The sequence below is a fragment of the Oenanthe melanoleuca genome, chromosome 4, assembly GCF_029582105.1.
Source record: "Oenanthe melanoleuca isolate GR-GAL-2019-014 chromosome 4, OMel1.0, whole genome shotgun sequence".
Taxonomy (NCBI): Eukaryota; Metazoa; Chordata; class Aves; order Passeriformes; family Muscicapidae; genus Oenanthe; species Oenanthe melanoleuca.
The window spans coordinates 54,401,976-54,424,692 of NC_079337.1; the positions used below are offsets into that span (position 1 = coordinate 54,401,976).

A 22,717-nucleotide genomic window follows, 5' to 3' on the forward strand; every position below is an offset into this window, starting at 1 on the left:
TAAATAGGAAGGTCTTATTACAAGTCTATAAAAATATTCACCATGAAATTTTGTCAGCCAAATCCGAAGATGTGATGGTACAGCCTTCGTAAAAATATTTGTGTAATATTTAAGTGGTTAAATTTTAACAGTAAAGCACTAAAGTTAAGGCAGAGTTTCTACCTTAAAGAATAAAACACGGTCAGCTCTAACATTAGCATTATAAATTCTGTTCTTTCTTTAAGCCCAAGGCTCTAGAACCAGAAGACAGGGGCCTCTTGGCTTTCCTTTGAAAGAAACTGTAAACATTATCATGCAGAAAAGGTTGAAAACAAACCTTGATTCAACCCTAAGCAAAAACGCAAGTAAAAACGCAAAATGGAATGTAATAGACTTGAGAGGATAGAGAAGGAATAGATCTGAATCACTGGGGCACTGGGCCCAAATTTCAAGGAGAGGGACCCCAGTATTGAATTGAAGTGCTGCACACCAGCTTCTCAGCCAACTTGCTGTGCACTGTGGGGAGGTATTGCCAGGGAATATAGATATCTCTCTGTAAACATCCTTTATGGCAAATGGTGAGAAATTAAGAACTTAGATTTTAAACAAGAGGAGGAAAAGGAAGAAACACTCAAAATGTTTGGGTTTTATGGGGAAGTTGCCTTGCCTAAGAGAAGGAAAGGATTATTTCTCTTTGTATCTCAATCCATGAACACTTGAAATGAAAAAGGCTCTTTCAAGGATGATCAAATTATGGGAAAGGACAACAGAAATATCACATTTTTTCTCATTATGATCTGCAGTAGATCATCTCTGCCTACTTTTTTCAGAAAGAAACCAATGAGGAGCTGTTCAGTTTGTCATATTCAGCCAGCTGTGACCTCATTTTTTTTATTAGCTGAGGGGATTACTTAATGGAGTCCTAAAAATGAATACTTAATATGAATTTATACTTCTGTTATTTTATTTTAATTAGTCTAATACCAAAACTGTCTTTAAAATAAATGTGAAAATGGTAAATGGAAGAAAATAATCTTTTTATAAAAACCAAACTAATTGAAAAATAACATGAACAAAAAAATTTCCATGTTTGATTTTAAAATCTCAGTATGAAAAAAAAGAAAATAAGAGAACATCTTGGTTATGCTGAATTAACTGCCTTTAAAAAATAGAAATGTCAGTACATTTTCAGCACTACTGAGATTGATTATAGCCACATGAAAACATACTTATTGAGAACCAGCATTCAAAAATCCAAATATTTCAAGAATGCAGTTATGTGAAGAAATCTAAGGTCACAGCAAACTAAACGCCACAAGACTGATCTAGCTACTGAAAGAGTTGCATTTCAGTAATAACTAGGTTCTTTTTTTATAATTTATTTTGGGTTTGAGAAATCATGTTGCTCTCTCTATTTTGATAAAAGGATAGTGGATTTCATACACGATATTACTTCTTTTCCTCTTCTTCTATATTTTTTCAATTCAAGAAGTTTAGCTTGAAAATGAAGACATTGAATCGGTAGGAAAATAACAAAAGGGAAGATCAGTGGGGGACACAGAACATAACATAAACCGTGTCCAATTCAGCTAAAAGAAAGGTTATATATAAAATTGATAAGATGAAGTCTAAAGATGTAATAAAAATAGTTTTTCTAAATAAATCCATTAAGAATTCTACTTCAAGAGGGAATAATTCTGCAAGTGATGTTAGGAAATAAACTGCCTTATCCAAGTGACTCCCACTCATGGCGGATGCTAGTTAGGTTGGTTATAAAATTGCAGCCTATTCTGGAAACTGCAGCTGGAAAGAGATGCAAAGGACTCCAAAACATGAATTTCTGCAGTAAAATCAGAAACCTGATACATGCATACACCTTCCTCATTACCAACTCACACTCCTGGTGAGATGGTAGAGACCTAGGAGGTGATACCCTATGCTCTGCTTCCTGGGCAATGGCTCTCATGGACAAGACAGTTTGAGAACGGGGTGTTGCTTATGCAATCCTTCATTCACATTGCAATCCTTCAGGGAGAAGGAACCACCTCCTGTCATGTTCCACTCATGCTGTATCTTGACACATCTGTATCTGCTCTGTTGGTTCAGCTTTCATACAGGGAAACCTACCCAGTGTGACATTCCATACAAGGAAGGGTAGGTTTTGGGGAAAAAAGTCCTTTCTTACCTTAAATAATAATTAAGCTGTAGTCTGCAACCAAAGTAGCAGTCCTTGTCTTACTTAGCTTTAGCAAGCTGTTAGCTACTCTAATTGTAAAAGTCATACATGAAGACATAAATGGTTCTTTGTCTTTTCAATTATAACACAAGTTTGGATTACCAGTGCATTCTCTGATGGCTGGCTCAGTATTTCATGTCCATCTCTAATATTAAGCTGCAATTAGTGATCTATTCTCTCCGGATTTAATAGCAGTATATTTTCAGCTGCAGAGTTGCTCTGGTGATGGCATACTTAAATTACTCGGCCACATGGGAAACTTTAGAGAGAGTGAGTGACATTACTCGGCTGTGTGGAACATAGGATAATGGTTTAAGTGGAAGGAAAAACAGCCATCTTTGATAGATAGTGCTATAGAGACATCACTTAGGAGTATATATCGGATTTTACCTTCCCTCCAAATTTAATTTTAATAGTCAAATAATAACGTGTTAAAGCAGCAGTCTAATCTGCAGTAGAGTAATTTATTTTCTGGCATTTCAAGCTGACTGCTTTCACTTACACACCTTTTTCTGCCAGACTAGTACTGAAACAAGATATATCATCTCTATAAGAACATTTTGAGAATAATAAATGTTTTAAATTAGTACCGAACAAAAGTTTCTCTTTTTCTTGTTTTTTATAACATAACACCATGGAGCCTTTCACATAGTTGCGTATTAATATTTTATTTCACCTTATGAGCCTGTGTTGTCCAATTTTTTTTGACCTTACTGAAACATAGCTCTTCTTTGAGGAATGATTTTTACTACAATCAAGTGTGCTCAGCTCACCATAAAAGTTGTGTGATTTTTTGTTTTTCTAGCTCTAAGAGTTTATCTAAATACAATGCAGCCTCCATACATGCATTCTCTTGTGTAGCAGAACATGCATGTGATGAGATCATGGCCCTTTGGCCCCAGTATCACCAGATCCTTAGTCTCTAAACAGTAAACAATAAACAAAGACCTGAAAATAACCTATGAGAATTTCACTGTATATTCTAAAATGTTATATAATGGAGAACTGTATTCATGTTTTAGTTACCCACATAAAATCAAGTGCATCTATTTTATAAACATTTACTGTAGAGTTTCATTATAATGCTTGCTTGCTACAAACAAGGCTAGTTTGATATATGGAAGTGACATCTCTATTTAACTAAACTATCTGATACAAGTAGACAGGACATGAAGAATATTGGTGTTCTTGAAAGCCTGCATGCTTTTCACTGAGCTAATTAGATGATGTGATAAGAGTGCATCCGCTCAGATACAAACTTTGTTTCACCTAGTTAGATGCTCACAAATTTAAGAGCACTACTGCTAGAACACAAGAATCATATTCCCATTTTTTACCTTCCTATACAAACGACAAAGATGTTTGTAAAAAATGGCCATCTGCCTGAAATAATCATATTTCGTGTATTTAGAATTAGGTCAATAACTGGAACAGAAACACAGGCAGTAGAATCAGCTAATGCCAACAAGAATCAGAAAAGCAGAGCCTGTAATTAGGGGACAGCAGTATTTTTAATCATATATTCTACTGAAATACATAGTCATTGAACACTAAATATATATCCTGAGCTATACCCAATATGTGTGATGTGATTTTGGGGGTTCTCCCATGTAGGGCCAGGAGTTGGACTCAATGATCCATATGGATCCCTTCCAACTCACAATATTCAACATATCCTGAAATTTCAGGTGTAAACAGACTATTTCTTTCTTCATCTATAAGATATTTGACATTAAATTATAGTCTCTCCACCCACCACCATTTGTAAACTATTCTGAATTTCATGAGAGAATAGAGATATAAAAGATGTAAACCTGGAATGCTTACAGATCATACTTTTTCCTGGTGATCTAAAAGCCAATGAGGAGACTTGAAGTTGCCTAACTTTTCTGCTGTGTTAAAAAGCTCATTCTTCCACTTGTTTATGAATGGAAACTTTTCCAATTGTTTCTATTAGAGTTTGTTCTTTCATTTCCCTTTATTTTCATTTAGAATTGATGACAATGCAAAGAAATGCTTGGAGTTTAACTTTCACAGGGCCCCTAACCCAAATATCAGCAACGTCTGGATTATGAACATATTTTTGCATATTTTCACACTGATTAAGGTTGCCATGAAAGTCAAAGTCTAAACCACTAGATTAGGGATAATTTTTCACCTGGGCTGTGCTGCTTGCCACCACAGACATGGAAGTGATAGATAGTGGGCTGGCCCCTCTCTCATAGCATTCTTGTTGTACTGCTCTACAGCTGCCGGTCCAGCTGCCTCTGCTGAAGGAAAAAGAATGATCATGTCAGTGTTTATGGTGAAATATCCTCTAGTGTCATTATTCCCACCCTTTTATTTTCTGTTTCAGTATATCTTTCAAGTACCAATGATTATCTGCAATGTTCATTCATAAAGCTATCACACAATTCATCATTTAACCCTTCATGTTTTACCAAGACACTGACAGATTCAAGTTTTACAAATTGTATTCATGTGAGAGAGGAGCTCACCACTGACTGCATCTGCAGAAGGCTTGCTACAAGGTTTTGACCATTTAAGTTAGACTGTTTTAATTACACTTCATCATTGCCCCCAGTTTCCATAAAACACCACTTATGTGACAAAGCCATGCAAAGCTGTCTACACAGGAATTTCACCTTTGGGGACTAATTATAAAGAGGTTTTGGTGATGAACAATTTTGTAATGTTTCAATAAGATAGTTAAATCTCCCCAATGTGTACAAAAAAATTAATTCAAAAATTAATTCAAAATGTCAAATAAGGTTGTGGTATCAAACTGTAAGCATCTCTAGGTGTATAATTTCTCTTTACCCCAATATAAGATTAAATATACAAGAAGAACAGCAGTAATAATTCCTGTAGCTTCAAACAAATTGTACTGGACTTTGTCTCTAGAGCCATTTCTAAGTGACTGGCACTCTGATCCCATAAGAATTAGCAAGAATATGCAGGTAAAATTAACCAAAATGAAGCTACCTCTCACTGCTTCAGTTTCTGCCCTCAATCAGCCTTGGAGCTTTAATCCAACTCTTGTTCAGAAAACTGGAAATGTTTCTATAAAATCAAGTACAAATCCACATAAGAAGTAATCTTTTGGCTGGAAAGTAATTTTCATAGGGAAGAAAAACCAGTACCATTAATGTAAAAATAACATCCCTGACGGTTTGATGAAGAAAGATCCTTGGTTTACCTGGGCCAGTTTTGTTTGGAAAAATAAGCATCTCCAAGGGAGGGAGTGGTGCAAAACTATCTGATTTCTAGACAGTATTTTCAGAATAACTAAGAATTCAAAACCTAGGCAACTATAAAAATTCAGTTGGAAATGCCTTCTTTCTCCTTTTCTCCTCCTTCTCTCTGAAATCTGTCCACCAAGGTTTTTAGTTTTTTTTTACTTTTTCCTTTCATGCCTGGAAAAGTTTCTCAGACAAGAGAAACCTTGAAACTGCAACAAAAATTATGTTAATTTTACAAAATTGGGATGGGGGGGGCTGTTAGTTTCTTCCCTACTCTTTATTGAATCATAGAAACCTAAAAAAACCTCTTCACATGTGGGACATTTTTGTCCCTATGAAACTGATTCACATCACATAAGCTCAGGGATTCAGTTAAACACCATACATTTAAAATTCTTCTGTGTTGAATTCATTAAGCTCAATTAGCTGCTTTACAGAAATGACAAAGTTTATTTTTATGAATTTTCTTTACAAAACAATTATGTGATCTGCCATCTGTTCCCAAAGTTTGGTTTGTTCCAGTGGAAGCAGAACTGAACTTCAGGGACCTCTGCAAGCAATCCCTGAATGTATCCTTCACCCATAAAAAAAGAACATCTTTATGAGGTTTAGAAGAACATATCAATCATGTAAGGTTTGCAGCAGAAGCCAATTCAGGGCAGATTTGTCTTTAACCAGTCTTATGGTCCAAAAAAAACAAACCCACAAACAATACAAGAGGGGTTTGAAACTGATGCATTATCCCAAATAAGGTTACATTTTAGTTTGTGTGGGTTTTGTCTTCTCTGAGTAACTTTGGGTTTTGCCATTTCTTTGAGGTAAGACTGAAAATTTTTGTTGTTGTTTGGAAGGCCAGCAAGATACTTGCAACAGATCTGAGGTGGCGAGGGAGATTGGTAAATTGCTGCTTATTTATTGCTGGCTGCCATGACGAAATGTTAGAGGAAGCAAAAGGCTGTGTTTACACCTGCACTTCCAGTCTTGCCATTCTCCTAAAAGGCTCCAATAAAGGTGGTAAGGGCTTCACTCCTACATAGCCTTGCTTCTGACTGTCTACACAGATATGTAGAGGGGTGAATGAGTGGGGAATAACTTCCCCTTCATTGTTTTTTGGTATAGACAGTGATTGGGTTCTTTCCAGCCTTGCACCTTCAAAAGGGGAGAAACAATGGTGCCTTGTCTTTTCTGTGGCCTTATTAAATCCTGTTTTCTTTTACAACCTCCAAAGCACAGAAAATGCAATTTCTTGCTGAAGTGACACTGCTTACAAAGACTGGTATGAGAATGAAAGCATATGGGAGGAGGAGCCACTCAAAGACATACCAGGATCTGAGAAAACTGCGGATCTTTCTATCTAGGGAATTAAAGACTACTAATTGCTCTCTTGCAAGACACGGGTAGCGATTGTCACATTGGACTGTGCGGAGGGATATGTGTCTGGTGCTGGAGGCACAACACGAGGGTGACAGTGCAGAGCAGCACAACCTCCCGTCCAAGTGGCTGTCAAATGCTCCAGAGTAATCCAACCTGACGTTTGTGTGTTAACTTTCTTGCAGTTACCTTAATCTGACTTCGGTTTGTAGGTTGATAGCAAGCCTTCTCAGGCGTGCTCCCAGACACTGAACTGATTTGGCTCCTAGTTTTCACGCTAGACTTTTCCAAACGCGTGGTGGGAGATCGCGCTGTGTGACGGCAGCCCCCAGCAAACCTCGCTGTCCGGCCCTACATGACCAACACCCCCGTAAAAACAGGACTGAAAGCAACGCCGTTGAGAACAGACTGGTGAACCGGGCAGCAGTTCAGAGAACTTTGACAATCTCCCTACGGAGTGAATCTGGCTCGCAAGGCACAGTGCTGTGTGACAGCCGCGTCCGTGCGGGGGTGGCAGGGCCGGAGGGGGAGCGAGCTGGCGGCAGCCCGGGGGCTGGAAGAGGCGGAGGGGCACCTGAGCAGGAAGCCCCGCTCCAAACAGCGTCCAGGACGGACCGTGGGATGAAGGAGGGACCCGCGCCGGTTTTCGAGGCGCTCTGAGCCCGGCGCTGTGAAGCGCGAGGCGCTGGGGCCGCTGGCAGGGCCGGCTGTGCTGCCCACCCGGGCACAAACCTCGGGGACGGTGCCGCTCCCCTCCCTCGCGAACTACAGCTCCCGGCGGGCCTTGCTGCCGCCTGCCCTGGCCGGGCCAGAGCAGGTGGCGCGCTGCCCTGCGGGAGCTGTAGGCCGGGAGAAATTGATGGGCAGCGGGGCAGTGGCGGACAGGGAAGGGTTTTCGGTTCTCGACCCGGGCCGCGGTCTGTGAGGGAGAACCGGGGCCCGGGCAGAGCGGGCGGCGGGGCGGGGGAGCCGCGGGCAGCGGGGACGCGCGTCAGTCACCCCGCCAGGCGGCGCGCGCGCTCCCCGCGCCGGATGCTGAGGGGGGGAAGGGGGGGAGCGGGCGCGCGCTCGACGAGGCAAAGGGGGGGTTGGGGGGAGGGAGAGGAGCCGGGGGAGCGCGCGCTCGTATGTAAATGAGCGGGCGTGAGGTCAGAGGCAGATGGAAAAGGGAACAGAAGGAATGGCCGCCGCGGCTCCCGCTCCTCCTGCCGCCGCCTCCCAGTGCCGGAGCCCCCGCTGCACGGCGGAGCGCAGGGGAGTCCGCCGAGAACTCGACTCCTGGCGGCACCGGCTCATGCACTGTGTGGGTAAGAGAGGGGGCGGCGGCGGCGTGTCCTGGCTGCAGCGGGGGGGACGGAGGGGCGGGGGACGGGGCGGCGAGCGGGGTCTGAGAGGGGAGCGGGCAGCGGGGCGGGCGAGGCTCTCCGAGCCCGGGTCTGTCGGGTGGGCGGAGGGGGGGGAAGCGGGGATGCAGGAGCGGCTTCAGCGGCTTTCTTGGAGGGCGGGAGCGCAGACGGGGTATACAGGGGAGAGCGAAGGTCCTAAGCCGCCTCCGGGCAGCAGAGGGTGGGTGTTACGGCTTCGCCTGGGGCCGCTGGCTCCCTCCCGTCACTGCCAACCGAGACCATTTCTCGGCTCGGGTCCTTTTGTCTCGGCTCCTCGTCGTTGGCGCGGCGAGCGCCGGTGGCTGCCCCCCTCCTCTCCTCCTCCATCGCCTGTGCCTGGGGGGCGGAGGGGGGAAGGGAGCCCGCCTCTGTGTGTGTGTCTGTGTGTGCGTGCGCCTTTAAGAGGGAGCCGCTCCTGCACTGACGGTTGGGATTTGAAGTTTTCCCTCCCCCTGGAAGTTGTCATGGCGACAGCAGCTCTCCCCCCGCCCGCGGGGCTGCCCCGGTGGCTCTCGTGCCGGGAGGGTTCCCGGGTCACGTGACTGCCCCGCGCGTGTCCGGCTGGCGGGGGCGCGCGGGCACCGGCGGCGTTCCCGCCTGCAGGAGCCCCGGGACCGGCGCTGCTCCCGCTGCGCTGCGCCCGGGCAAACGCAGCCTCCGCTCCCCTGCCCTGCCGGCCCCGGCCCCTGCGAGCGCCGGCATTCGGCACGTGTGCGCCTCGGGGCGCTTCGGCTGCGTTTGTTTGTTTGTTTGTTTTGTGGAGGTGGGGTATCAACACTGAGGACTGCTTATTTGTATTGTTTCAAAGACGTTTCCCTTCTTGGGGAAGTAGAATCTTTGATCTTCAAGTAGAGTGTTAGCGTCAGTGCCGATCCTCCCCGATGGCTGAGCGGGGAAGCACATCTAGTGTGGCTGGGAGGGAGAGCAGCGCTTCATTCAGTGTTTCTGCAGGCGCTTGAGACTACATCTAAGTAAGAAGTGAATACCTGACAAGCTGGTATACCTGTATTTACAGGCAATTAGCACTGTCCGAGTTCGTGGATTTTTTTCATTTTTCAGTAACCTGATAACTGCTTCATATGCCCATATGATTTTGCTGTGTTGCCCCAATAGCACTTGTAAACACCTGTTATAACACCTCTGTGTGCTTACAGTGTCTTTTTATTCCTCCAAGTTATGGTATTGTTTAGAAAATAATGTTTTCTGAACACTACTATGCTATATAACGCTCCTAATAGAAAGAACACAGTTTAATTAGAATATACGGGACTGCCCGTTTATTGGCATAGATGCTGTGATAAGGTGTGAAATCTGAGGATGGGTATCTCTCACAAGTGGCACTTTCTGTCGTTGCCTGTTATTTAATGGCATTTTACTTAAAAGTTTAAACTAAAATGTGGGAAGTCTGCCTGACAATGGATGACTGAAGGAACCTTCGTGTGGTAATTGTATACTGTCAGATGTGTTTGAGAAAACAGTTGCACTGCACAACCCACACTGAGAAGGAGTGTAAAGAAATACAACAGGTTGAGTCCTCTGCTGGGCAGATCTCCTGAGTTTAGGGAACATCTTCAGAGTTGCCTTTTGGGTTAGTCTTTCACTGAGGATGGCTAAGTACAAAATTGTCATGTAATTACTTATATTTTACACTGTGGTGGTGCTTCACATTTACCTTTGTCTTATTTGGAATAAAAGTTACCCTTGCATGACTTCTTTGTGTATTCATGATGTGAAATCCAGTTAATAGAAAGGACCCCTGAAATTATTAGCAGCTGCTAAGGAGAAAGGACATAGGTTATGGTTTAATAGTTAGTCAAGAGCTATCTCGGTTAAGAACTGTTACCTGGCAGGCCTGTTGAGCTGCCCTTATCAGGGAGAGAGTGTAAACAAAGTGGCAAGAAAGTGAGTAGTCAGGATAATGGCGGTAGAGTACACTTAACAGGTTTGGGCTGGGGGTTTTTTGTGTGTGGAGGTTTTTTTTTCCGTTACTCCTTTGAAATTCCGTTGCATTAGATTCTGTAAGATAACCTCCTACAATAACTAAAAATAACTTCTAAAGTGAAAATGGTTCATTGTTCTCACTTGCCAAAGTATTCCTAAGGACTTGAAGAGTCTAACAGAGTTAGTGTTAACTGGAAGGTCAGAACAATGGCTGGGTTGATGGCTGAAATGGCAATGTGGTGGAGGAAGGAGTGATGAGTATGATGGATTTGGCAGTCTTCTCAAGAATCATGTCTGTAGAAAAGTGAGAAAAACAATATGGTAAGGCAATAGTCCCCCAGTTCTTGAACTTTTTGGATGAGCAACTTTACCTTGATGTCTTGTGTCGTTTACTGTATTAATACTAAATTTGATATTGGCATTTCTGTAGTATAATTAATTGAACACTGAAATAATTGATCTGTCAAGGATTCCTCATCTACTTTCTTTATGGAAGTGGTAAACTGAGACAGAGGTAACACCTCCAAGACTCCAAGGTTGAGGCTCACAGTGAACACTTCATATTTGCTACAGTGAGACTGAAATATTCACAAATTCAGTGGAGGACTAGTGATGGTTAGGGACTTCTGCTTGAAGGGCTGAGTTGCTGAATTGTTCATTGGTCAAAGCCTGGTTGCAGATTTAACTCTAAAGCCCATGCATATATGTAAAAGCTTGGGATTTGCCAGCATAATACGTTAATTTGTAACCTGCAGAATATGATTTAAAGTCCCATGTCAAAATGTTCAAACACTTAAAGAATTTGAAAAGAAAAACAGTAATAAAATTTCACTGACATTGCTGAAAAATTGTTTATTTGGTATCTAAACATACTTGAAGGTATAAAAGACACCACATGGTAAATGAGTGGAATATATTAACAGAAATTTGAAATAGGTGTTCAGTACAAAATGTCTGTTCAGCTGAAAATCTTTGTGTGTGTTATGTTGAGCACTGACATTCCTAAGATGCTTAGACTTGTGCTTATTGGGTGTTCCTAACTCTTGCATGACTCAATCAGAGTTCAAGACTAGATGTTCTTAAAAAGCACCTGGAGATCTCAATTCTGCTGGTGTCCTTACAGTTATATAATACATGCTAACAAGTATTGCTTATACTTACCAGCAGTGCTTGCTGATATGTTTTGTCCTAGGTAGAGTCTGTGATATAATTAACACAAAACACCCTCATTCTAAATCATGTGTTTATAGAAAAGTGCCAGAAAGCTCAAAATTGAAGTACATGACTTGGCCAGTAACTGAGTTCTGTGGTGGTTTAAATTGCAAGATATTTCATAGAGGTGGATATCAGAAGGATGAGAAAGTGCTGTCTTATGCTCTTTGATTAGAACTTTGTAATGTGAATTGATTAATTCTGTTCCATTGGATTGAAAGGCTTTGGCAGTATGGAGCTGTAAGTCTAGCTTTGTGATCAGCCTTAAGAAATAGGATATATGCAGGTTTTTTCAAGCAGTAATTGATCCCACTGCCCAATTTCATTTGAACTTTGTAGGTAGAGTGTGGGCAATTATTTTGAGTTCCCATTATTTTCATGAATAAGCACAGAGGAGAGACCAAGTATGGCTGGGATGCAAGAAAGCTTCAAGCACAGAGTCAGGCTTTTTGCTGTGTTATCACATTAGCCTGTGGGTGAGTTTGGAGCAGTAATATGGGGCTTTTTAATGAAAAGTGCCAGGTAATTCCAACCATGGCTGTTGGAATCTTGCTAAGACTCTGCAGTGTGTTATGAAAATATATCAGTGTCTAAGAAAAACTGTCAGTGAAAGATTAAAGTACTATTGCTACTTTTTCGGGAAAAAAAAATACATTGCTATTTGGAGGCAGGGCAGAAGTTTTACTGTCCCCTTTGTTGCTGCTCAAGGGCACACATTTGACAGGCAGTAGCCTTGGTATTTCTTTCTTATGAAAAATGAAATTTGATCAAAGTGAAAATCCATTTTTGCATGCTTGTGAAATCTAGCATACAAATACTCCTTTACTCTTGTTAAATTTTTTTCAGTCTTTTTTCCTTCAAAACTGGGATACATTAGTGCATCTAATTCTGTTTTGATAGATCTAGACTTTTTTTTTCCCCTTTAGTAATTGAACTTCTGCTCCAGCTTGCTATTTTGGAATAAGCTGTCTCAAAAGTGCATTTTGCCAGAAGCAGAATTCCCCCCAAACAAAAGATTTATAGTTGCTTCGTTTGGTGGTATCCCCACACTTGGCAACACTCCAGCATTAAACACCTTATATCTTATTACCACAATATGCAGTAGTGTTCCCACTTTCCATGTGGCTGTAAGTATTTTGCAGCAGGTTAGTGTCACTTTTTTTTGGTATTACCACCACGGTTTTAGGTGATTTTTCTATGGTTGCCATTGTAGTAGTAGGAGAACCAGTTATTGTGTTACACATCTGCAATGTTCTTGTGTATCTACTAATTATTTTTATGATGGCTCAGTGCTCTGTCACTGAGTGGCTGTCAGGCCACTAACAGACTGCATGCAATAGTGACTTCAGTATGATACCTGAAGTCTTTTGCTTCCTTGGCATTACAGCATTTTGGGCAGTAATATTGGTGTAAGGTGTTCCTATGGATCTGTTGTGGTTTGAGCTGTGATGCGAAACCCTTCATGTGATTCCAGCACGAAGCAGATCAAGGAAGTAATCTCAGTGTTACTGCAGATAGTGGAAGAAGAACAGGAATTAAATCTAGATCTCAATCACAGCACAGGTTCACAAGCAGTTTTTGACAGAATGAGGGAAGATGGTATCATGTAAGGGAATAGAACTAGTATTACAGAGTCAGGTGTGCAAGCGGGCATTAGCATTGAGCACTTATTGTGAACCACAGCTTAAGAATGCAATAAAGTGCCATTTTGCATTGTCAAATACCATGGAGTTGTTACTAGAAAGGAGTAATTGCAGTTCTGACTACATGTTCATTCCTCTTGGATGCTTACATCAGCACTCACTGGACCCCTATGTGATCTGCTTTAACTCAGTATCTGGTCAACTGTTGTGGGGGTCGGGGGTTTGCAGAAAAAAACCAAAACTGATGACTCCTGCTGCTGGCTTGAGGATAGGGGTGGGCCTTTGCAACAGAAGCAGCATGGGTAATAGCAGAAAGGAACCACTGGATTGGTTTAGCTGACAGGAATGGAACACAGTCCTAAATGTACCATCCCAATTTCCCCTGAACAAAACAAGTTAACAAAAGAGGAAAAAATGGTCAGTGTGTGTATATAGGTCATTGGAAGCTGCTGCGGTGTAGGTATTGCATTAACTTTAGATGTCTTTAGATTGAAGTAAGAGAAAACACATGGGGTTTGTTTTGTGTTGGACTACCTCTGTTTCAAATGTGTAGTGTTAAATCAGCTTCTTTTCTGTATCCTCTCACAATCCATTCAACTCATCAGCTTTTCTTTCAGAAATAATATGCTTTTGAAGGGCTATCTTATGATTGATTCTTGAGAGAAATTTGTGTGGTGAAAACGTAGATTAATGACACCCAGAGATTTAGTTGAAAAGGCACAGGGAGGAAGTTCGTTGTATTTAGCTGTAGATGCAATACTGGTTCACAGATTCCTTGAGAGCCTGCAATTGTAGGGATCTGTAGAGCATACTTCTTACTAAAGATGAAACTGTACCTGCTACATTGACTAATCCATGGATTGTGTGGCATGCATGCAGTGCTTGGTCTGAATTCTTTGCACATGGAACAGAAATGTCTTCCTGGGTATGCAAGCAGATACACATATTTTAGTAGTGTTGATAAAACCTGTGATTAGTTTTGGTGCACCCTATGTCTAGATACTGGTATGTGGAAGCAGTTCAATTTTTAAGTGTTCCAGGAACTACTGTATTCTTTGTCAGCGTTTCTAGGCATAGCTTGAACTTTCTTATTGTGTGGTAGCTGTGTACTTTTTATGTGCTGATAGAGAGCTGAGAAATTTAAACTCTGATAGTCTTTCTACATTATAGGCACTGAGAATTTCCTTAGCTGGAACTTGTGTAAACCAAAACCATGGAGTGCAAATAAAGTCACTGCAACTCCCTCTCAGTTCTTCCCTTGATTTGGCATTTAGTAACTGTGTACTCTAATGCTTGAGGTTGGTAGCTTTCAAGGGGATTTTTTTTGTTTGGTTTTTTTTTTTGTTGTTGTTGTTGATGCATAACACAATATTGTTTTTCTTTCTGAACTCACTGTACCTACCTTCATGATTTATGTTGACTGGTATGAGCATTCATTTATTGAACAGTTCAACAAACTCAACTGTAAAATTAACCTAGCTTAACACTACCCTAGAAAACAGGAGGGAAAACGTGGCAGGAGGAAGAAGAGGAAAAGGTCAGATGTAGTTTAACTTGGATCAATTTTCCAGTCAGGTTTACAATGTCCCTGTTTTTTCCCTTGAGTCAAGTGTAAGTAGCTTTACTGGGGAGAACAAGGCTTCCGATTTTTAGCAACTTCCTATTTTAGCAACATTTTTGGGTGTTTGAAGTGTGTAGGTTGGCTGGAGAGTGTCCTAACCAACAAGACTGTTGAGAGAGAATACAGTGCCACTAACAATAAGATCTTTCCACTTGTTCTCGCTTCGTAGTAGAACTTGTCTGGTGTGATGATGAGCTGCCCTTCTATTTTAAGTTAGTTTGGGAGGCCTACTGTAATTTTTTTTTTTTTTTTGTTGTTGTTGTTGTTGTTATTGTTCTGGGTTGGTTTTCTGTTAGTTGACTCTCCTGAACTGCCTTGCTATGTAAAGGAAATAATAATAAGTATGTTTTATGCAGATCAGTTTATCAGATCAGTGTTTGCTGTTGAGGAGCTGTAGTCCAGCTACTCTTAAATAGCTAGTTTTTGTACTGCCTACAGCTAAAATGGGAAAAATTAGTACCTCTTTCCATTTTCCACCCTTGTCTTTTTTATTTTTCTGCTACATTATATGGGTGTTTTGAGTAGATGGTTAAAATGGATCCCTTTTTCTTGAATATGACTCAAGTATCAGGGATTCAAACAAAGTTGTTGTTCTAACCTTTAGAGTTCGAATGTGTTTATGTAAAGTGTAGAGGTCAGGCAGAGCTTTATAGACTTCAATAACTTAAAATTCTTTGTCCCTGTTAGGACTACTGTCTTTTATGTTATTCTTGAGCTTTGCTCTCTTCAATGTGGTTGGTGGGAACTTCGATAAGATAAGCTGGAACATTAATAGAGGTTGTAACAGAATTGAATTGGTGTGGTTCACATGTATAGTATCAAATGTCAGAAAAGTAAGATGACATTCTAAATTTAGCTACCATATATTAGGGGAAAAACCACAGAACAGAAAACCAAACAAAACCAAAATCAAATAACCTTGTTTTGGGGGTATAAAGTTGTTATGTGATGCATCTCTTCTTTTTCCACTGCTAATTTACTACTTTATCTTTCCATTCACTAAAAGCATAAAGAAGCCAGGAAGAAGTAAAGGGGAGGAGAGTAGGGAAGATGCATGGTAGTGGCTCATCTCTTTGAGTGTGTAAGGGCACAGAAGATGGTAGTGCAAAGAGCAGAAAACTGAATCTGCAGAAATGCATTGAGCTGTGGAGGCTGAATTCCTTTTTATGGGGTGTGATCAGCAGCATGTCACTCTGCAGATGAAAGAGCCAGGTGCCAGGGTTTTTTTTATTTCCACTTCTGGCACAGTTTAGGTTCCTGTGTAGTATCTTGAGAAGCTGGATTAACCTCTTCTCAGATAAACATCCTATTCTTGGCAAAATTCTTCTAGCATTTCAGTTACTGCTCTTGTGTTTGGTTCTAAACATCCATACAGACTTGTATTTCCATAGCAGCATGTGTTGTATTGCAGGAGTGTGACTTGGGAAAATGTCATTAGATGTAATTGTTTTTCCCTGTTTTTAAATTTTTTGTTAAGTTTGTTGGTAAATAAAAACTCACTGAATTTGTGCCCTCTTTAACTATATTACTTCTTTCAGTTTCTCTATAACTTAGAGTCCTGATATCCAATTATGAGACATCCTAGCTTTAGTAGCACCTGGGGATTGATTACTAGCATTGAAAGGGCTGTTTCAGTGTATTTTATTGTAAAATTTTGCAAGTTTATTTTTAAAATGCTAAATTTTAAAATTTTAAGTATTTATCTTCCTCCTTTCACAGTTTGCAGCTTCCTCAAATCATCTTAATTAAAGTCTAGTTAGTCTTATATGTGAATTATAATTCTCATTGTCATAATTCCATTTTCATGGAGCTTTATAGACTATTTGGCTTTATAGACTAGTGCATTTCTAGTCTGCTAGAAATAAGTCACTAATAAGTCAGAGGGAAGTGTAATTAATCTAGGGTTGAATATGCTCCTACTTTTCATAACTATTGTCAAAAAGCTTTGTATATGTTATTTAAAAGTTTTATTTTCCATTCTAAAAGTACTACACCATTTAGTAATGCCAAGTTAAAATGTTACTGGTGTAAAACTGCTGGACATCTTTTGATTAATAATGAATTAATATTGCTGCCATATCTAATGTAGATTATAGAAGACAGCTTTAAAGGAGCCCTGCTTGTGGTTGCAGCTGGCAGTTTGGCTCACAGAACAGAGCGTGCCACAGCAAGGCCCAGATAAATGTGAAGATCTGACTTCACTTAAGTGTAGCTATTAAGCCCCCTAATCTGAAAATGGGGGAGGATTATCAAACACCTACTGTTTTGTGACCTTAGTTCAGATGTAGGTCATTCTGGTTTGCCACTGATGAGGGGGAAGAAAAATAGAATATGTTTGAATTTTACTGCTGTCTTAAACTGTTCTGTGTATGGGCTTGAGTGCTATCTGTGACAAGCTCTTTCAAAAGTTTGCTGTGCTGTCAGCTAAATAATGTGGGAGTTACCTGTGGTTCTGGTACATACTCCTTCAATCTTCTTATTCTTCCTGGACCATCTCTGTCTTCTCCATCCTTCAACTTTCACGAGAAGTATTCGACTAAAACTCGAAAGCGATACAGTACAATGGCTGTTGTATGAAGTATGGTTTATAAATTCACTTCTGCCATTTTGAAAAGTGTTCCTACCCATGGCAGGGGGCTGGAACTAAAGGAGCTTTAAGGTCCCTTCCAAGCCAAGCTGTTCTGTGACCCCTATTTACTTGGGAATCTTGCCACATGTTGTGTGTTCCACTCTGTTGTGGCTTTTGAGGTCTGAGATCTTCCTGTGATATTTAGAGAGTTTCAAAGCTCTCCTGATTGAAGTCCTGCCACACCTCTTTCTGTTGATGCCTAAATCTTGTTCAGTTATAGTTGTCCTGTGATCTATCAGGAAGTGAGATCCTTTGGTCAAAGTAATTTCAACTGTGCAGCTCTTACTGGGTTCTTTACTTCATTACAGGTATGTTCCTGCACATCATTTGATTAGATGTGAAATGAAATGTCATTTGTTTATCTTCAAAGCCTACATCATACTCTCTGCTGATGCAATGGGTCAGAACTTCCAGTGTACTTTAATGCTTATTTTAATTGTTGGTTAAATGTATTTAGCAAGGTAAAACTTACTCTTAAGCAAATTCTCTTCCTGAGGGTAGACCATCTTCTTCAGCATTACTTGTTCTTGTCTTCCTCATTTTTTGTCAGTTCTGTGCCTTTTCTATATTCACAATTCCCCGCAGGCTTGGCGAAGTTTTGTCTTGAGATGCTAGTTGGTGTTTAAATTGGTTAAACCAAGACAACACTTCTGTCCTAACTCTTAACTGATACATGTAACATACATATATATATATATGGTATATATGCCATAAGCACTTAATATCAGTCTGCTCTAGTGGTGTCCAAAAACATGCACTCCTGTTCCATGTCACCAAGCCTTCACAGCTATTTAAGGACCTCAGAAATGGGAGATGGCTCTTGATTTTTGGCCTTTCTCATTTGTCTTAGGTTCCTTACTGCAGTTTGCTTTTAATCCCTTACTGCTTTTTAAACCGCAAAAAAAACCTCCCCTTAAACTCACATTGGCCTTCCTTTTGAAATGCCAGATGTTATACCTTCTCAGAAAGAATTTCTTCAATTTCATCAACAAGACCATCAGACAGGGTAGGATATATTGGAAAGTACCCTTATTTCCCATTTGCATTCTTGTTGAAGTCTACTGACCCCTCAACAAATGGGTTCTACCCTAGTGAAATAGGATTTAATAAGAAATGGTCCATTTGGAACTTGTCAGTCCTTACCTTGAAACATTGGAATTGTCCAGAGGGCTTTGAGCTTAGTGCTGGTGTGAAAAACTGCACTTCAGCACTGACCCTAGATCAGCTTTGTGCACAGCCCTCAGAAGCAATGGTAGGTGAGCCCTGGGTCCTTAGTACCTCACTATGTCACTTGCACAGAACAGAGTTTTTTCTTAAAGCTAGAGTTTCTCTGCAAAACATCACTTTCACTAGAGAATTCATATTAGAGAGAAACTGCTTAGTAAATTTTAAAATACACTTTTTGAGCGTTTGTCTGTAAATCAGTTGTGTCTAAATTACTGTTGTCATCTCTGGCAAGTGCTTCTTGTCCTACAAACCTTCAAAGAGTGAACTGAAAATTTAATGTATCATGGATTTCTTACTTAAGTAGTCAATGCTTTCTGCAGCTACACTGCAGGAGAAAAAGCTGTGAGAGAAGCACACTGTAGTGTGACCTGAGGAAACTTGCATGATTAATTACTTGCTGCATGTGTCTCTTAATTGGTGACACTAAGAATACTTGTCCAGTAGTTCAGGAAGGGGTTTTGCCCACATCTGGCTTTATAAGGCCTTCACTCCAGGTTGTCACATATAGTAGTAGTTTGACAGCTTCTACTTTGTGGAACATGAAACCATTTCCCACTGTTTCATATTGTCTGAGGAGATCCTGGCATCTTTTTGGACCGAGAAATTGAATCATTCACTTTGCCTCATTCAGCCACCAGCATCATAAACTACAAAGAGTCAAAGCAGCCTTTTGTACTCTGGTCTGTGGGAGTAGTTACTTGCTAGTGATTTAGATGGTGTATTTGAAGAGCTGTTAACTCTCCTTTGCTCTGTGTGGTGCTGCACTTCTCCACCTGCCCTTAGCTGACCTGATTAAGTGGCATTAACTGGATACTCGATGGCTTCATGCATTCAGCATCTCAAGTGGCAATCAGGCATTTTCTCCTCTTTAATTCTCAACCTTTCTGATAAGTAATAAATTTTTTTTGCTCTTTGTATGAGAGATATGAGTGATCTTGACCTATGAGACTGAATAAGAAATTTGGTCCAGATAAGTAGCTTTATACTAAGTTTTCCAGAATGCTGGTACTGAGATTGATCTGTTTCCTGCAGAAGTTTCCTTCTTGCTGGAAATGCAGACTGTAATCACACCTTCCGTTTAAGAAATCCTATTCATGTATTCTTGACCTTGTAGTTCACTTGGCTGCTGTGATTGTAGTTGTCTTTTGAAATTGTTTTATTAAGAGGGAAAAGTACTATAGATCAGCTCAAAGTACTGAAGTTTCTTCTTTTGTCTTGCTTGAGACTTATGGGAAGCAATGGGTTATGGCTATCTTGGATCAAAGAAACTCAGTAAACTGTGAATGGAATAATGAACTCTCCTGAAGATACTGTCTTTTCTATTTATCTTATAATTTATGGTTGTTATGGTGAAAAAGAAACTAACCCCAAAACAGCTGATTTGAATCCTTTTTTTTTTTTTCAGCTGCTTTATTTAGTGCAGAATTTGTGCTGAGTTGTTTGTTTTAAGGAATAAAATAGGGACGTTTACTTTTCCTTTTTGCATAGTATAAAGTGAAGAGGTATCCCTATGTTTTAAAAGCAGACTAACAAATTTAGAAGTGAGAATTACTGTCTGTGGAAATAATGAATGTTTGCTTTTGCTAAGGAAGAGACATAGTGCTGGAATACAGAAGGAACAGAGTGTTTCTAAGACAGGATAACTACTGTTCAAACCCATCTGCCTTGTGTAAGAGCTCTTGTCTGTTCCCAACGTGATTCAGGATCTTGCCACTAGGTACTTTAAAAAAGTATCTGGTTTTTCCCTTGTGGTATCCTCCCTATTCCCCAACTCAGGTCAAACATTGTTAGTAATGTGAATTTTACAGAGTCTAATCAGAAATTCAATACAAAACTTTTACAAAAATCTCCCAGTAAATTCTCATATCTAGTATATGGCTGAATTTGAGTGCTGTGTGAATTCTGTTCAACTGAAGATGAGTTCAAGTCCCACACTTTGAAGCTTACCATTTTCTGCTTTGTCTTGTGCCATTTAATGATTGGGAGGAAGTTTATCAAAAGTTTTTACACATGCATGTTAATTGCTTAAAGAAAAAAAGCCAGACCAAAAAATAAAAACAAAACAAACAAATAAACAAAAAAAAACCCCAAAAAAAATCAAACCCCAATCACACTTACTTAATCTTTTGAATTGTGTCAAATACTAAAAGCAAGTCCCAGAGACTTTTTTACAGTTCTCCTCTTATATGTGACACCTTTTATCTGATGAAAATGCCCAATGTGAAGCTAAAACTTATGCTTAGTCTTTCTTTCTTTCTGCGTTTCTGTTTTTCTAATCTCCAGGGGGAAATGAAAGGATTCATTTAACTTTTTAAATCAAAAGTTAAACAGTTGAAAACTTTTGTCTGTCCATTTCAGTGTATTTTTTAAGTTCAACAGATGTTGACTTAAATGATGCAGATTCCAGGTTGTTTGTCCATGACTGTAAGCTGGGATACACTGCCTACATGCCTTGAGCAATGACATCTTTTCTTTTATTCACTGAGCATATTTAAGAACTGGTTTAAAATCACAGTTTAGCTGAGTTCTTTCAATCTGATGGGTACATCTGAGTCACTTGCAATTTTAGCCTTGAGCACTAGAAAATATTTTTTAGGGCAAGTAAGCATGGTTGAAAATCTGTATTTGAAGGGAAGTTTTTAAATAGATAAAGGTTGGTTTCTTGTTTAAGTGTTTCTGGCTCTAAATTTTGTCTAATTTGAAAAGCCGGATTCTGCCTGGATTAAAAAATGAAGGCTGTTAGAGGGGCTTGGGAGGGGGGTTTAAAACTAGGTATTTGTAAAAATAAGCTGTAAATTAAAGGTGAAAATACATGGCATAGGTATCATGAAATACAGAAAAGTGAACTTAAAACAAATTTAAGGAATTAACTACTATTGAAAAGGTATGTTCCACTCATTTCATGCTAACATTGCAGTACTTCTGGGATTACTAAAATGTTTTTAATTGCTCTAGTTTCAGCATTTGTGTTAATGATATGTTTGAAAAGAAGTATTTTGAAGAATTCGACACTGAGATTTATAGAGTTGATAATTCACTCACTGTGTTATAGTTTGGTAGCTTGATTCAAGAAACTATTCCTTCTGGAGCTTCATTAGGTAAGAAAAGTGATAATTAATTTCAGTGTAGTCTAGTTGCAGGATTTCAGTCAATTTCAAACTTTCTAAATAATAGAAACCAATAAATAGTTTCTCAGTAGCAAATAGTCTCTGAATAGGAGGAAGATGAATCTGCTGGGAGAGATGAATGACTTTTCTCCAGTTCATAACTTCAAAGCTATTTGTGGGGAATAGACAGCTTGTTTGAGTAGCACAGAAATTATAATTGAAAAGAAACCTGAAAATTCCCTTGAAACTGATTCTCTTCTGAAATTTCTTTTCCTTGTAAAGCTTAGTGGCGGCTTCATGGAATGCTCTGAAGGCTTGTAAATTCATTAGTTTGCAGTAGACACATGGTGTAATACAGAATCCTAAGTTTCAGTTTCTCAAAAGCCCATCAGACTAGGAATGTTTTGGGGTTTTTTTGGGTTTTTTTGGTTTTTGTTTGGTTTGGGTTGGGGTTTTTTTTGTTGTTGTTTTTTTGTTTTTTTTTTTTTTTTTTTTTTGTTGTTGTTGTTTTGTTTTGTTTTTTGTTTTGACTCAGTGAGCTGGTGTTTTCTGATAACTGTTTGCTTCTAACAGCTTTTCTTAGCGGAAGACCCAATGTTCTTTGATCCTGATAATCCAGGAAGTGTGCAAGACCTGTTTATTTGTTAGTTGACTCCTAGACTTTCTCCCAGATCCTGGTTAGATTTGTGATACTGCGTGGTAGTAAAACAATGTTTAGACCTATTCATTGTTACAGACTCACTGTGGACTTGACTTCTCTGTGGTTTAGTGAAGATCTGACTAGGCCTTCATGTAGAAGAAAAGAATTTGTCTAACAATTCTCAACTTGTTAGGTAAAATAGCCAAATTTTTTAGTCCTCATGTCCTCATATAAATCTTAAAATGAGAATTAAGAAAGAGTCACATGCTTTAGGTACATGGTTTTCTGAAAGTGATGGTTGTTTCTATGTCTTAACTCTTGCCCATTATTCTTCTCATGTTGTAAAACACTTAAATTGATACCAAATGAGGAAGTCATGTGCATTTTTCCAAGCTGGATGTAATCTTCTTTTACAGTGTCTTCCTCCCTTTGAATTTTTTTCTCTGACGATACAAGCTATGAACTGATCAAATTATTGCCAGCA

At 39.9% G+C, this 22,717-nt stretch overlaps 1 protein-coding gene across 7 annotated transcripts in view; it reads left to right on the forward strand.

The window, feature by feature from the left end:
• Positions 1 to 7,869: 7,869 nt before the first annotated feature.
• Positions 7,870 to 22,717, forward strand: part of LCORL (ligand dependent nuclear receptor corepressor like) — an 81,158-nt gene continuing 66,310 nt past the window's right edge. For 4 of the 7 annotated variants that reach the window (XM_056490984.1, XM_056490988.1, XM_056490987.1 and 1 more), the window contains exon 1: positions 7,949 to 8,135. In XM_056490984.1, the coding sequence (XP_056346959.1) occupies positions 7,988 to 8,135 (148 nt within the window). In that variant the 5' untranslated portion in view covers positions 7,949 to 7,987. Of the gene's footprint in view, positions 8,136 to 22,717 lie in introns of all 7 variants that reach the window. The other 3 variants (XM_056490989.1, XM_056490985.1, XM_056490983.1) reach the window with 3 other exon arrangements.